Consider the following 16,389-nt stretch of genomic DNA (forward strand, 5'->3'; position numbering starts at 1 on the left):
ACACACACACACACACACACACACAGCTTCCTCTCCCCACCTCTCCACCTGACAGAGGCCTTGTGGTCTCACACAGACTGAACTAAAATAAGGATTTCTACGGGGAAGCAGCAGAACATGACTGAGGGAGAAAAAAACATTCTGCAAATAGATCCTCTGTTGCTTTTGACTCATCATGTACACTCGAGGTAATGAAGGGTCATTGAGGACACCTCGTAGAGGCATACTGGTACATTTTACAAGTCCAAAAGTTTGTCTTAAGAGACAGAGAGGGAGAATAGTGCAGCCACTGTGATAGATACAGTAGAAACCAGTGAGCTACCACCGGGTCAGAAAATACCTTAAACTTGCATTCTTTCTAACGGCCAGCAGGGGGCGACTCCTCTGGTTGCAAAAAGAAGTCTGATTGTATAGAAGTCTGTGAGAAAATGACCCTACTTCTCACTTGATTTATTACCTCAGGAAACATTGTAAACATGAGTTTATGGTCTCAATCGCTAGTTTCAAGTCTTCTTCAATACAGCATGATGTTCATTTAGTAACTTATGGTCCCATTTAGAGTCAAATAGACCATAAAGCAGGGTATACTTTAGGGCGTGGCTACCTTGTGATTGACAGGTCGCTACCACGGCGTTGTCCGGTCTGGGAGTTGTCCGTGTTTTCATTTTACAACTTTAACCCTTTTACAGTGTGTTTTCAGTTAATTATAAAATTTTGGTTCCCTGAAAATGTCTTATTCAGAGTTCGGTTGTACGCTCCACCCTCTCGTGTCACTTCTGGTTGCAAAAAACCAAGATTGCGACGGCCAAAATTCCAAACTCGGGGCTTCGAAACGGTAGTCCACAAACCAACTGGTGATGTCACAGTGACTACGTCCACTTCTCATATACAGTCTATGATAGAAACTCATACCATGTACTGGACTGCACATCCAAAATGCAGTTACTACATATTACAAAAAGAAACTGATTTACGCAGAGCAGCAGTCATCAGCTTAGCTTTTGGTCGTAGTTGAATTCATGCAATTGCGATGGTTGACCTACAATCAAAGCAAATATTTAAACCTGGAATTACTAACTTTTTTGGCCACTTGGCGGCAGCAGAAAGTTGTGAACAGACCACAACACTTTACACATCCAGCAGTTACTGAGCAACATTAGGATTTATTTGGAGTCGTGTTTTCGGCCACCTGAAGAATGTAAGTCCATCATTCACTCTCTCTTTTAGCTCCGTTTTTGGTCTGCACCAACTCCTGGGGGAAATATTTGGCTCTTTAGCTGCTAAATGCTCCGCTCTGTTCCCCAGCTAGTCTCCAACTGTGTCTGTCTGCTGTTTGGTGCGGAGCAGGTGGTGTTCAGAGTGTTTTAGTGCCTTTTCGCGGAACACAGCTGCCTGCTGTTAAGTTGAGGGGAGCTGCAGATCCAGGGGATAATTCTCTGCAGGTTCATCAATAGAAGCAACCCCTTTCACATTGTCGCGGATGGCAGCATCGGTGATGCGCTCTCTAGTACTTTTTCTGTTTTCGTTTGTTTATTCAGCTCTCCAACTCTGGTTACATTCACCAGGGAGGAACTTTTGAACATCAAGTAACTTGTCCTTGTTTTTCGTCTGCAATTCTATTTCTGTGTTTGCACAATGAGAGCAACAAAAATCTGAGTCAAATTCCTGGTATGTCTACTCAAACCTGGCCAATAAAGCTGAGTCTGATTCTCATTTGATACATTGTTATTATAAAAATAGATTATAGCCACTTAAATGTAATAAATTGTAGAGTAGTTTATTGTTTTTGATGTATCGTAAATATTAATAGTTGACTCTAGCAAAACAGGGCTACATTTACTCCCTATGAAACTGTAAATGATTTTTCTTTTAAAGAAAATAAACTAAGTTTAAATGCACAAGAAAGGTGAAAAAAACACATTTTGTTTGTCCAAAGGCAGAGAGCAGTATCTGCATTTTTTTATGTCTTTTGTATTATGGCTAGCCTGAAAACTTGAAACCATTTATTTTTTCACTGCTTCTGTAGTTACTGCTCTGCTTTTGTAGAGCAGTCTACTGAAACTACTATTGAAACTGTTTTAATTCAAGCTTCGCTGCCTTTCAAATCATTTCTCATAACTGTCTTCTCACTTTATTGGATACTCCAAAAATTAAGCCTAAAAACAAAAGAAAGAAAGACGCATTTGATGAAACATTTCAAACACTGTGAGAAAAAAAAAGGCGGTTAACCACAGTATCAACAGTGTGGCTGTGAACATCATTTGCGGTTAATGATGACAGAGGTCTCCACTCAGAGTACACGTTTTGAACTAGGCGCTGTGTTCGGGAAGACGGCCCTCGGAGGGTGGCACACAACACAGACACACAGAATCAAAAGAGCCTTTATGGGGCCGGCACTAAAGGATTATTTGCACAGTGGCCTTTTGCACCCCGGTGGGGGGTAGCAGGCATGCTCGGCCCTGAGCAGGGTCATAAACACCAGACTCTTGAGCCGAGCACAGAGGGTGGTGCAAACCGTGCACATGTCAGCGTGTGTGCAGGCGGAATGTATGTGTAGGCTGTACCACTCAAAGAGATGCCAAGGTTAAAAGAAATCCAACTATACAGCAAGGAATCTCTGTCCGTCCGTCTGTCTATATGTACACCGCATATCCCGAGAACCGCCCAATCAACCGAGTTTACACTTGGTGGGTGTATTACTGGGAACCCAAGGGAGTGCAGTGTCGGATGTGGTGCAATTTGGCCAGATGGTGGCGCTATAACAATGAACTTTAAGTTTTTGCATCTAGATTGATTTCCCATCACTTTACATTGTGTCTAAATCGGATTTTTTGCTACTCCTCCTATGCATTTTGAGCAATAGTCACCTAATTTGGTACAGAACATCTCTGGACCAAGCTGGGAAAAGATACTCTTTTGGATTGATGATGTTCCATACAGTTTTGCCGTAGCTGACCATAAAAGTTAGCTCAAATGCTGTGGGAAGGGCCTTTATTACAAAAAATGTCATATCTCCTGAATGCTTTGTGCTTTTGCGACCACATTTGATGGACAAATGTATATACTGTATGATGTATGAGTGACCATGACAAATTTGGTGCCATTTGGCCAATAGGTGGCGCTGTAGCAGCATCATCTAACTATGAAGGAAGGACTCTCTGTCTGTCTGTATATGTATGTTTTTATGACTGCAAGCGTCCCGTTCCAGACGGGCACGCGCTCCGAATGGGAACTGCACTAGTACATTCAATGGAGCAAACGCATGCGGGAGGGAACCTTTAAATGTCATGTCAGTTCACAGTCTGAAATGACTTGACTGGAAACTGCTACTCTCAAGTATCCGCCCTATGGCTTGCATTCTCCTTTACCACAATGACAACTTCTCCTCAACAAAGTGACTGCGTTTGGTTTCTGGTGTCTGCCCAGTAGAATCCACTTTGGCTTTTTCAATCACTTCCTGCTATCCCAGAAAGCCACAGGGCCCCATAGGACACTCGAGACCTCCTCTTCAATCCCTTTATTTCCTACAGACTAGACTCGGCGGGAGGGAAGGTGAGGGAGGGAGAGGGGAGGCAGGAACTCTCCCGACAGCACCCAAACACTGTGGACAACTCACAGGGTGGGAGAGAGGGAGAGGAGGAGGCATGGAGCATCTCTTCCTTCACTTTCACCCATAAATCAAACATTCTTGCTCTCTCTCTCCGGGTTGCAGGGCCCCAGAGTTCTCTCTTCTCTTTCCAACTCCTCACTGATGAGCGCGACTCCTGGTGCATGTTACCTGAAGATGCTCACCGCAGGGACAAGTCGCCGTAGTAAAAGCAATGTTTTTGCTACACAGCAAATCACAAACGTCTGGGAAATGACACAGTTGTTTCTCATGCAACTGTGCAGAGGGGCAGTTCTGTAGCCAGGTCTTAAAACCAGACAAGGATTCCGTTACCTACCGAATGGTGACCTTGACCAGTCAGGGGGCTTTTGAATTCGGGAGAAGATTGCAACATCATAGGGGAAATATGGATGCTCAGGCAGCGCCTTTAGCAAATAAAAAAAGGCAATAAACTATAACTTTTGATGGACATATATATATCTAACATTTTTGTGGGATGACGGCACAGGAGGGGTGAACATTTCTAAAATCCCTGACTTGATAAAAGGCAGATGTCTTGATGGAAATCCATGACGGCTGATATCTTTTCCAGAGTTTTGTCACGAGCGAGAAAGTCACTCCGAAATCGATTCCATTAGCGGTAAAAGAGCAGCTTCAGTTAGGACAGAAACTCTACCAAATAGATCATCTATTACAGGGTTAATTTAATTAGAATGGATTGAGGTAGGTTCAGGTTAAACCTTACTCATGCACAATTAATAATCGAGTTATTTCACATATCTCAGGCCAAGGGTTCATGTGTCCTTGAACAACCAGGAGATGTACGGCTCTCTACAGACGCTAATAGCTATAAAGACACCAATCTTTTTGTCTGTGTATAAAATCAATCACCTGTGATATTACATTAAAATAAATATTCCCACTGCCTGGCTTTGAAGTGAACTAATTATCCCACCAGAATACATATACAATAGAAATTCTATGCATGAGATTTTCACACATCTGGGCACGCTCATGACAAAACAAATGTGGCGTGCCAGGTTACATTTTTATAAGACTTAAAATAAATGAAAAAAAGCAAAACGAATACAAGATCCCAAAACACCTTCTTTGATCCATCAGAACAGGAAAAAAAAGAAACCTGATCTCTCCATCGATGCGTTCCGTCGCTCTGCACGGAGGAAGAGCGAGGTCCGCCACCATACACTGCTCCACCTTTGTGGAGCAAGGACCTGTGGGTAATTCTATGGCTATCACCACACAGTATGTGTTTGAACAGCTGCACAGGGGAAGAAATTCTGAACACGTGCATCCATCCGTGTACCAAGCACAGAAGCATGAACTAACACACATGAACCTACACAGATGGACACACACACACACGGTTCATTCATTGACTCGGGCATCGAATTTATGCGGCGTTTCCTGGATGTAAGACGCTCCTCAGCCACAGACACAGCAGCCTCGGTTTCCACTCGGCTATCTGATGTCTGGCCAAAGCCAGCTTTGTGACGGATTGTGTGCTAAAACGCCTTTATGATCAAAACCTCTGCGGGGATGAGGAATTTTTGTGTGTGGAAAGAAAGACTGTGGGGGAGTGCACTGCGTATGTGTTTCTGTGTGTCTGCTAAGCAGAAGGGCTACTCCGAACCTCTACAGGTGGTGAACACACCTTGGCACAGGATCCCGATGTAAAACATCGACTGAGGGGGAGGCTAAGTGAGTAAGTCTGTGAATGTCTGAGCGAGTGTGTGTGTGTTCCAGTCTACTGGCGTGAAGCCCAAACCTTACCTGACATTCTGACTTTCGATGCCTCCTCGAGAACCATTGGGGCTTGGGCTTGGACTACAGACGCAGAACAAAGACAAAATGAAGACAGAAAATAAATCTCTCTGCTTTTATACACAGAATTTAGTTTCATATGATACCAGTATCTTCACTCTAGCGTTAAGACTGAGCCCACTACAACTTCTGAAAGAGAGAATAGCATCCGGATTGTTAAGAGGTTAATAGTGTATATAATAATAAAAGGTTGATACTTGACGTCCGTGTATTTATACAATATTACCACGCAAAATATCGCGACACTATGCTGTATTGATTTTATCCCCCCACCCCTAAAGGGTACTGTACCACTCACTTTAGGACTAGATGCAGGTTTGCAGAGAGGCGTGGGTCTGTGAACTGCGTGGTTCGGTTGTTGTGGTCGACAAAGTAAACCCTCCCGGTGGCGGTGTTCCGTATCTCCCATCCAGGAGGCAGAGGACCCAGTTCCTCACAGTTCACATTACTCAGATCTCTGAAATGCAGCAGAAGAGCACACAATAAAACATTAGTACGTAGAAAAATAAGAGGCAGCGTAGGGTGGGACAGGGGGAAAAGAGAGACAAAGCACACACACACATCAAATTCTAGGTATAAAACATACCAAAGCACTGACTAACTGGACTCAGGCGGACGGCGAGATTCCGAGATGTCTGAGAAATCACTTTTATTCTGTTTTTCTTCTTCCTCCCATCTAAATTATTTACTGCTGCCCTGCAACCCCTTTCAGCTGGACTCCGTGGAGACAAAAAGGCTCAGAAATTACAGCAGGCTCGCGATGCTGGCGCTGACTTTCCTGTTTTGCGGGGTGGAAGCCAAAAGGGACCGGAGCCTTACGAGCTTGGCAGCTAAGCCATCTGCTAATGTTGGAGCTGCCTGAGGAGCACCCGGTGAGGTGTGGCGTGACCAATAGCCTCCTATCAAGAGCAATAAAACTATCATCTATCACTTGTATACTGATAGAATGCAAGCAGTGGCCAGGTATCATAATATCACTCATGTTTTATTGATAGCGTCTGGAGGGCAGTGAAGCTTGTGGATCTGCGAGCGTGTGCGTTTCTTTTTGGAATACGGTAATCAATAGGACACGCATGCCTGACTGAGTATTACCCAAGAGCCTCTGGTGCGGCTGATTGAGACCCATGTGCTGTTGGCCATGTGTCCCAGAGCGCGAGGCCTTTCAGCGCTCGTGCCAGAGCGCCGAATCTCTCAGAGCCCCGTGACATGGGTCTTCTCACAGCATGTCAGGCTCGTAATCAGCTGCAGGTTTACGGCAAAACTACAAGGGGACCGGGACTAAGAGACCGTGACACGAGTTATGTGTAATGTCAGTTGTGTCAGGGACGGTCGGTAAATTCAGGAGGACCGTGAGGAATGGTAACTGACCTAAGCATCTGTGGACAACCCAATTTCTCATGTATGCATTTTATCATTCTTGTGTTTTACATATTTTACAGTTTATATGGTGGATGGTAAAAAGGAGCAAAACGATACAAATGGAGAACATTGCGTTGGTGAGTTGTCTCCCTGATGTCACAGATCCTGTGGTGGACGTACCTTGGTACCCTGGGGTCATGCCACGTGCTGACACCTGTCTGAGTGTGGAGAAAGTACACTTGGCCTTGCTGCGTGGTCCTCTGCTCTGTAGGAAGATATAAAAATGGGATTAAAGAGGACTTATTATGCTTATTTTCAGGTGCATACTTGTATTTTGGGGTTTCTACTAGAACATGTTTACATGCTTTAATGTTTAAAAAAACACTATTTTTAACAGCCGTGCTGCTGCACCTATTTTCACCCTCAATCTGAAATGCTCTGTTTGAGTTCTGATTGGTCAGCTGGCCCACTCTGTTGTGATTGGTCAACCGAACCAAACTCTTCAGAATCCGCTCCAGCTCCGCTTTAACTAGCTTTGTTTGAGGGCGTGCCAAACTAGCCACTAGGCAGGTATTATGCAAATGTGTTACTTGGTGACATCACCACATTACGGAAGAAAAGGCGGGACTACAAGCAAGGCGTTTCAGGCAGTTCAGGAGCAGTGTTTCTGTGGGGAGAGTAACTCCCTTTGGCGTGGGCTTTGTAACTTTGCAGACCTTTTACATGCATAAAAAACTATATAACACACTAAAGGAAAAGGGAAAAGCATGAAAGCATAATAGGTCCCCTTTAATCGATACAAGATCTGGGGATCCTTGGTTATACAATGATGTGAATCCAACTTAAAACAAATGAACTACAGCATTTTTGCCTAAACCTTGGCATCAAGTATCAAACTTTTCAAATATATGGAAAATGAAATTGAGTTTAATTCATGTGCCACATGCAGACAGATGTTTATAAGGAGAGATCACACAGATGGAGATAAAAGGACTGTCTGAGTGAGTAGAGATCCCAAGAGGAGGGAGAGGAGGAGGGGAGGCGAGAGACGGGGTGAAGAGTATTGGAGAGGAAAAGGAGAGGAGAGACGAGGTTGTCTGACTTTTGAGTTGGTGAGCTCATTCATCACCGCCTGACAGAGATATTTCCATGAAGCGGCCTGCCAGAGAGCTCTTCTCTGGCATCCCTTTGGACCTACCGCCCTGCTTTAACATGCATGTACACATAACCTTCCAAAACCCTGATGAGCGCACGATATACGTTCCGACACACAGGGTGACACCTCTTGGCTGGTGTTCGCTAACATGAGGAGAATCAGAGGTGCTGACAGGTTTTAGAGGAACTGCCCAAGAATTAAGAAAGTAGGAGCAGAGATAGGGAGACAAGTGCAGTGAGACTAAGAGCCTCCTAATCAGAAGTACTGAGAGCAAAGATGTGATATGCTTCCACGGCTCTGGCTGCTACAGAAGATTTTACTGTGAGGATAAACAAAACTCCCTTGGGCTGTGTGTGGGATCGCAGCTTGTGTTTGTGTGTGTGTTTGCTTTTACATGAATGCTTCTGATTGTTTGACTGTGTGCAGAAAGGAGAACAGAGGGAGGGGAGTGAATGGCTGCCGCCAGCCTTTAACAGCCAGATCAATTCAATTAGATTGTCTAAAATGGAGCCAGTGTTTCAGGCTCCTTGTGTGGAGCTGCAGCGTCATCGACTGAATGAGGACACAGATTAGCTGGGTTACTGGGCTCAGTGTTGAGCAGGGCAGGAGCGAAGCAATTAACACAACAGCATTACAATGATGACACGATTCATAGTGGCATTAAAGACGGCTTTCATGGAGGATGCAACCCCCTCAGCATACTCTCGTGCAATCAGAATATTAAATAGAAGTATTAAGAGCTTTTACTTGAATAAAAGTATCAATATTACAGTTTAAAAATACTCCGTTACAAGTAAAAGTCCTGCATTCAGAATCTTTCTTAAGTAAAAGTACAAAAGTATTAGCATCAAAATCTATTTTAAAAGTACCAAAAGTAAAAGTACTCATCGTGCAGAATGGCCCATTTCAGAATAATATATATTATATTATTTAATTATAATTATTGATGCATTCGTGTGTTCATCACTTAAATGTTGAATCTGGTAAATACTCTTTATACTGATGGGTGGGAAGTTAGCATCTTTCCATTGGATTTTGGATTATTGCAGAAAATAAGCTCCGTGGCAAACACACATTTATGAAACTTACAGGTTTTGTTCAGCAAGATAATCTTCACAAAAGAACACCACTTTTATGATTTTTAAAGCGTGAATACAATCGCCATGAGTAAACGTTAGGCTATAAATGAACTACACCATGGACACATTGTTAGCAACCGCCTTTTTAAGACACGTAAAAGCTTCAAAATTCACGAGTGGGGTATTTACTGACGTATTTTATGTCATAGAACAAAACTTTAAAATCTCTTCAGCTTGTTAACCACAGACCTTATCACCTGTTTAACTTCCTAATAAAAAACAGTATCCAAATGGTGATAAAGGAGTGGATGTTGAAGTACATGGGACTTACTGTTGTTTTTTAGTGTTGCATGGAATTGGTTTCGAGAATCGTGAAATTTCACCAGTATTGGTAAAATTCTGGTTTCGTGACATCCCTACTATATACAATATACAGTACACTATATGCAAGTCCACTTTGTGATGCTGGCTTTCCACTAACCATATCCCTCAGGGAGGTCCGGGGGTGTGTGCAGGTGGGTTCTGCTCATGTAGTTGCGGTGCCTCTGGGAGCGGACCCGTCTCTCCTGGGCCCGCTGGTCGCCGTCGATGGGCGGCAATGCCGTGGTGGGCGTAGCCCCGTTTGTGCTGACGGGCGTGTTCTCGTCCACGATGCAGCTGAGAGGCCGGCCGGGGCTGGAGTACTCTGATGCGGGCCTGAGAGGGGAGGAGAAAACCACAGAGTGACGTAATGGTGCATCAGTGTAAGATAGAAAGAGAAGAATATAAGAAGGATTGAAAAGGAGAAACAGCAGCAAATCAATAGGCTGCATTTAGGAAGTGTTTAGGTGCTAACTGGGAAATCCATACAAGGCAGCACCATCAAACACAAACGTACAGAGACTGCCTGAGGTCAAGCGTGGCAAGAGCTGATAAAAACAAGCATAAATACACCAGACAGAGACAGAGCGGGGGAAGAGCTGCCTCTTATTCCCGCTCTCGTCAGCTCTGTGACTTCCCTGGCTCTTCCACATCATTAAACACCACTGTCTGGAGCGGTCTGTCTGACACCTTTTTTTTTCTTTCTTTTTTTTGTTGAGGAGCCCACTCCAGTTTTGGACAGACTCCCCCAGTTTGGGAGCTCTGAGGTCAAAGATGCGGCCTTCCATCGGCCTGCTGCTGTTTGATTTAAAGGTCTGGGTTGGAGTTTCTGCGGTGCTGCAGAGTGTACTCACCTGGTAGGCCTCTCCCACTGTGTGGTGCGTGTGATGTGGTTCAAATACTGGATCCGTCCAGACGCCGTCCTCCTCTCCTCCCAGCTGGCGGCAGAAAACATACACAGACGCAGCAGTGAGCGGACATGGTTAAGCAGCCGCAGAAACATCTAGCAGTGTTCTGTCTCGCTGCTCCGTCTCACCGCTCCGTCTCACCGCTCCGTCTCACCACATGCAAATATCATATTACGAACATCTTTACTCCTGCACTTGAAGGCAGCATTTATTGTTTAGGATTTGCAACAGCCTCTCACTGAGATGATAACAGATTTCCACTCACCCATCTGGGAGATCGTTGTCAAACAGCCGACTGCAGTCCACCACGGGGCCCCCCGTGCCTATCCGGTCCCTCGACTGCAGGCTCACTGCAGCAACACATGGCAGACAGATGCATACACCGTTACTAGACAGCAGATTACAGTGCAGATGCAGATATTTTATCGAAGCACAAAATGGGGCTTTATATCTTTATGAGTAACAGGAATGGGGTTCAAGTTTAATCAGTGGTATCCTGGAGGGTCTGGTTAAAGGAAGTTGCCTTTTTCATCTTTCCCTTCTGCAGGGACGGTCTGAATTGTAAGACATTATAAAGTTTAACTTATGTAAACAGAAATGGCCACTAACAGTTAATTTGTCCATGATAAAGTTTATCAGCCTATCTTATCCGTAGTTTGTGATTTATCTTATAATTATTATTATTATTGTCAGTGTACTTGATTTATTATTATTTATTCTATTTAAAAAAAAATTAAATCTTATTTTCTTTGCTTTCTTTGTTTTTTTTAATTCAATTTAACTTTGTTTTTTGTTCTATATCCTTTTTGCATCGACAATGGATGAGGGTTGGGTGGGAAAAATACCAATATATGGAGGGACAATCATTTACATTTGTGCTCTATTTGTATGTTTCTGTACACCTGATGTTACACACAATAAATTATTACGGGAAGAAAAAAAAATAAAAATAAATAAATAATAGTTGACAACTAATTGATTAATTGTTGCTTCTTTAATACATTATGTACTATGCATCAACATGCAAACAGAACAAACAGAACATGGATGCTCAATACAAGATCCATGATTACTACAAGAACTGACTAGATGATGAGATAATTTTAAGGAAAATATTAAAGTGACTTTTAAATAGTTGACCCTGGCTTTAAACTGATTTCTTTTGCTGTAAATGCTGCCCATTAGTGGTTAGTATACCACCCTCCTTGAATATGTAAAACACAGTGAATGAAGGACAACATGCTGTACATCTGACCTCATGGTGAAGAGTGGAAAACACCCCAAAAACACTATTTTAGGTTTTTGTGTAGCCTCCTTTTACTTTCTAATTAAAGTGACCTGTTTTCCCAAAATTTGCTGTGCTCCCAAATGCATCCTTGTTTTGCGTGTCCATCTGTACTCACCCACTATCTGGCCTCTGACTGTGTCACTGTCATTGGGACTCAGCTTGTTCAAGTCTAGTCTCTGGTCTGTGGAGAGAGGACAAAAAAGAAGAAGTGGAGCGCAGAAGTAAAGAGAGAAAGAGAGAGAGACAACACCATGAGACAAACAGGAAATGAGAAGAAAAGATGAAAGAAAGAGCAGAAAAGAGTGGATTCGTCAGTGTCAGAGATTTACAAGGAAAATAGCATGTGTTGGGATGCATTTCTTTCCCCTCCTTTGGAATAGTCCCATTGCTCTGTATCATTTACATCACTCAGAGTCAATTCCTCTCTCCCTCATTATCTGTCTCTCATTCTTCTGTCTGCAGACCACAGCTTGGCTGTGCCCTGGAACAGATGGTCTGGTCTGTGGAGCAGCCACGGGCTGTAAAAAAAAGTCTCGCTGAGCATCGGTACAGAGCGGGCTTCAGTTCAAATGCAGGGGTCAAACATTTGACAAATTTCAGTACAAAGCCTGCACTATTCCGCTTAGTCTTAGCATGGACATGAACTTCTGCCAAAGTCTGGAAACTCTTTGTCTGAACTTCTTAAAGTCTGCGGAATTTGAGAGCGAGGGAGAAAGAGAGAGATCAGGCGAAAAAAAAAAAAAAAAAAAAAAGAACAGACCAAAAAAAAATGTCCAAGTTGCCTTCAGACATGAGAAATGCCACTATCTGCTCTCTGTTGTCTGGGTGTCATGCAGATCAGCTCAGGATGTCTGTCTAGACTAAACAGGGACCAAAACAGGCAACGGTCAAACCGTTACAAGGCTGGCCTGAGGTCAGCAGCCACAGAGAAAACAGAAAACACACACAGACAGTAAATGTATGCAGAAAAGTGCACTCACTTTGAGCTGCATTACATGCATTTTAATGCAGTCATATACACAAAGACGCAGACGCTCTGCAATTATACATAAATGTTACAGTCGACCCAAGACACTGTGCAATTATACACAAATGTTTTAGTCAACCCAGTGCCCTCTCTACGGCCTGTGGAGGGGACAAAACTGCGACCGCTGTTAAATGCACACAGCAAACAAAAGAATGACAAATACTCACAGGGGGAGAGTGACCACAACAGAGAGAACACAACACATCTACGCTTACAATTTAATAGCTCCACAATTATGCATGTCTGCTTGAAATGACCGGTTGTCTAGATCGGCAGACGGAGATAGAGGGAGGTTAGTCACAATGGCATTTTGTGTGTGTGTGTGTGTGTGTGTGTGTGTGTGTGTGTGTGTGGAGGAGACCGAAGGGGAAACTAAGGGGTGAGGAGGAGGCCAGGAGAGAAAGGAAATGCAGAGGCAAACCACTCACAGCTGTGGCACAAGTTTCAGGTTTCCTGCGTCGCTCCAGGAAAACAACAGTGTCGGGGGCTTCTAGGAAAAAGCGGTGGGATTCTTTTTCCTGCTTTCGGCCTACAGCAAGCAGGTACCAGCTCACCCAGACCGCTTTGTTGAAGCTACATCTGTCTGCCACTGCTTTTACTAGGAGCCATTTACTAAAGCCTCCGTCTCATTTATCCAGTTAGCTTCTGACATGAGACGTTTTTACTGTAATTGCGGGGTGATGCTGATTGGCTCTTCCTGTTCTGGCATGGGGGCAGAGTGGCGACCCCTCTCACACACGGGTCTGGCCTCTGTCAGGCCTAGCGAGGGGGACGGGACACTAAAAAGGAGCTACTCTATGTTCTGTCACTTAGGCCTGACAGCAACACTGTGGTATTAACTCCTGCTTCTTATCACACTGCAGGTAAGAGGCTGGCTTTAATGGATACGGCCTCATTTTACCATTAGGGTATGAATGACTCTAATTAATAATTCAAGAGTTATTCTCCAGTCCAGTAGAGAGAATAATGAACGGAGTAAACTAAACGACAAATAAATAGCTCACTAAAGTAAAACAAACAAGTCATGTGTAGTTTGGCAACACAATCTGTGCTGCAACTGTACCACAAGGAATATATTTTCAGAACAAGACAAAAGAGCATCTGGGGAAAAAAATCACTGGAAGTCAGCTCTGCATTACAGCTGTCTGCATCCACAGTGATTTAATCATCAGTACAATAATACAAAGTGCTGTGTTAAAACAGCACAAACAAATTTGAGACTGTTGTCTAAAAAATTGATTACAGCATTTTACCCTGCCGGACCTTTCCATGCACAGATATTTAGGCTTTAAAAGGTGCAGTGTGAAGGATCTGGAGGCATCTAGCAGTGAGGTTGCAGATTGCAACCAACTGAAACTTCTCCCGTGTGCCAAGCGTGTTGGAGAACTACGGTGGCCGACGCGAAAATGGGAAAACGTGAATTAACCTATCTAGAGCCAGTGTTTGGTTTGTCTGTTTTTCGCTACTGTAGAAACATGGCGGCCAGCTCCTGAAGGGAGGACCCGCTCCCTATTTAGATATAAATGCCTCATTCTAAGGTAACAAAAATCACAACAATTCTTATGTGCAGGTGATTATACACTTAAGAAAACATTAGGGATGTGCATTGCAAGCAAAAATACTATTCGATAATCACTGGGAACCAGTCGATGATTTTTCGAAAATCGCAGCATACCCCCCCATTTCTGCCAACAGATCCCCCGAAATGTTGCACGCTGTTCCTTTAAAAATCCAAAAGGAGGGGAATATGGTAGGATACAAACTTTGAACAATGCATGCTATTTAAAAGTTAAAGGTACCCCATGGAGTTTTCTTGTACACAAACAAGTAGCGCTGTAACAGTTTGTGTATTCGTACAGAACAGCCACAGTCCGGGGGTCACAGTCCTGTGCACGGAGAATACACGGCATGTAGATTGGTGCACGTAATGTGGAACCAAAGTTCACCAGCACAAGCTGTTAGCAACGTGTACAGAGGTTAGCACAACAAGTGGATTGGCATACGGGTCAGTCACACTATGGCGAGTGCAAATGAAACGCCAGAGCTGGAAGACCTGCTTGCAGGTACCCGGTCAGCTACAATAGCAACAGAGAGAGAGAGTGAGTTGTGTATTAAGGCGAGGACGGTGTGTCGGAACTAAATGAAACACTCCTCCCAATGCACAAGTTGTTTTTTTTATTCTATGTATTTTGGTATTTTAAATTTCATAGCATAAGAGATGCTTTTCAGTTTTATAGCCTGTTGTGAGTGACCTGTTGCCTTTTGGGAAAGTATTTGTGCAGTTTTCCTACAGTGTAATACAGAAGTGTGAAATGTTCCTTAATAATTTATCAAAGTTGCCAGTGGACAAAATGCTACCTCAGTCCCCAGCAGGAGGATTGTGTCGGTCTTTGACACTTGCGCTACTGTCTGTTCAAAATAAATGTTAAGTATCCTTATGTATTTTTTTTCTGTCGTACCGAACCGTGACTCCTAAACCGGGGTTTGAACCGAACCGTGACTTTTGTGTACCGTTACTGTACACCCCTACAGACAAAAAGGTATATATAGTTAGTTAAGCCAAAACACGTTGTGTGTGTCCTTCAGGCCTGACAAATGTGTTGAATTAATACCTTCCCCCTAAAATAATTGCAAAGCGAATTTTTGAAATATTTCAAAACGTGCATTGTTTACATTTTTCACTGCCCTTGTTGGTGCATTGCTGTCTTTCTTTGCGTGTTATGGCCAGCAATGGCTGATCAGTAGATTAGCGTGAAACTGATGGCAGGACTGACAAAACAAGGACCTACTTGTAAATCCATTGCTCTGTAGTGCTACGAGTGGTCAAAAACTCCACAGGGTACTTTTAATATGCGACATGGCTCAGCTTAGAGATTTCAAAAGAAAAAAATAAGAAATGGAGTTATACTGACACTTACAGCCCGTGTCTTTAAGGCGATTGATAGCGTTGGACAGAAGGCGGACACAGCCCAGGAACCCAGCCCCTTGCTTCTTGTGAATCTTCTTGTGATTCCACACGCTGATGGTGATAGAATCTGATTTCCCGATGTATCTGAGGGGAGACATAGACAGAGAGAAGGAGACATAATTATATTCAATAATGATAGGCTCTCTCATAAACACCATGAGAATCACTGTGTGACTGCGTGAAGCATAATTTCTCATCTAATTAAAGCTGTTTAGAGAAGTACTGGCGATGTCAACATGTAACAGCTAAGAGTCTCACTCAGGATGTCCCAAGCAATGCACAGGAGACCCACATCCGCCACAGAGGCTACCACCAAGTCGCCTCGTCAAGGACACGTTACAAGATGCAGTCGGGACGTGGAGGCGGAAGAGGAAGAGGAAGGCGGAGTAGGCTGAGAGGGATTTTCCAGCCAGCGCATGTGAATGTGTAAATGTGACCCTGAGCGTCTGCGTATGAGACAGAGCGCCATAAGCAGACGGTGATCCTGTGAATCATTTATTCACAGCAGCCCTTCCCCACATATCAGGAGGGGTGAGAGAGGAAACGTACAGTAGAGAAATCACATGCAATTTAGCTACAGCAGCAACAAAACTACTGTAACTATGAAAATGCTATAAACTATAAAATATGCTGTCAGACTGTGTCTAAATTTGTTCTAAAAAAATTTAGTTTTTTAAATTAGGCTGACGCCAAGCATTCAGCTCTCGAGCCCCTTTTGGTTTGTGATTGCAAACGTTTAAGAAAAATGAAAGCAGCCATTTTCCCCTAATACATGAATGAAAAACACAAATGACC

At 43.6% G+C, this 16,389-nt stretch overlaps 1 protein-coding gene across 4 annotated transcripts in view; it reads right to left on the reverse strand.

Moving 5' to 3' along the window:
* smurf2 (SMAD specific E3 ubiquitin protein ligase 2) overlaps positions 1-16,389 on the reverse strand; it is a 62,697-nt gene that overhangs the window by 11,428 nt on the left and 34,880 nt on the right. For 2 of the 4 annotated variants that reach the window (XM_074655545.1, XM_074655547.1), the window contains 8 exons: positions 15,545-15,678; positions 11,715-11,780; positions 10,577-10,661; positions 10,258-10,341; positions 9,525-9,739; positions 6,989-7,073; positions 5,748-5,906; positions 5,399-5,452 (listed from right to left, as the gene is read on the reverse strand). In XM_074655545.1, coding sequence (XP_074511646.1) covers positions 5,399-5,452; positions 5,748-5,906; positions 6,989-7,073; positions 9,525-9,739; positions 10,258-10,341; positions 10,577-10,661; positions 11,715-11,780; positions 15,545-15,678 — 882 coding nt within the window. Of the gene's footprint in view, positions 1-5,398; positions 5,453-5,747; positions 5,907-6,988; positions 7,074-9,524; positions 9,740-10,257; positions 10,342-10,576; positions 10,662-11,714; positions 11,781-15,538; positions 15,679-16,389 lie in introns of all 4 variants that reach the window. The other 2 variants (XM_074655544.1, XM_074655546.1) reach the window with 1 other exon arrangement.

This window comes from Sebastes fasciatus, chromosome 13, assembly GCF_043250625.1.
Source record: "Sebastes fasciatus isolate fSebFas1 chromosome 13, fSebFas1.pri, whole genome shotgun sequence".
Lineage (NCBI taxonomy): Eukaryota > Metazoa > Chordata > Actinopteri > Perciformes > Sebastidae > Sebastes > Sebastes fasciatus.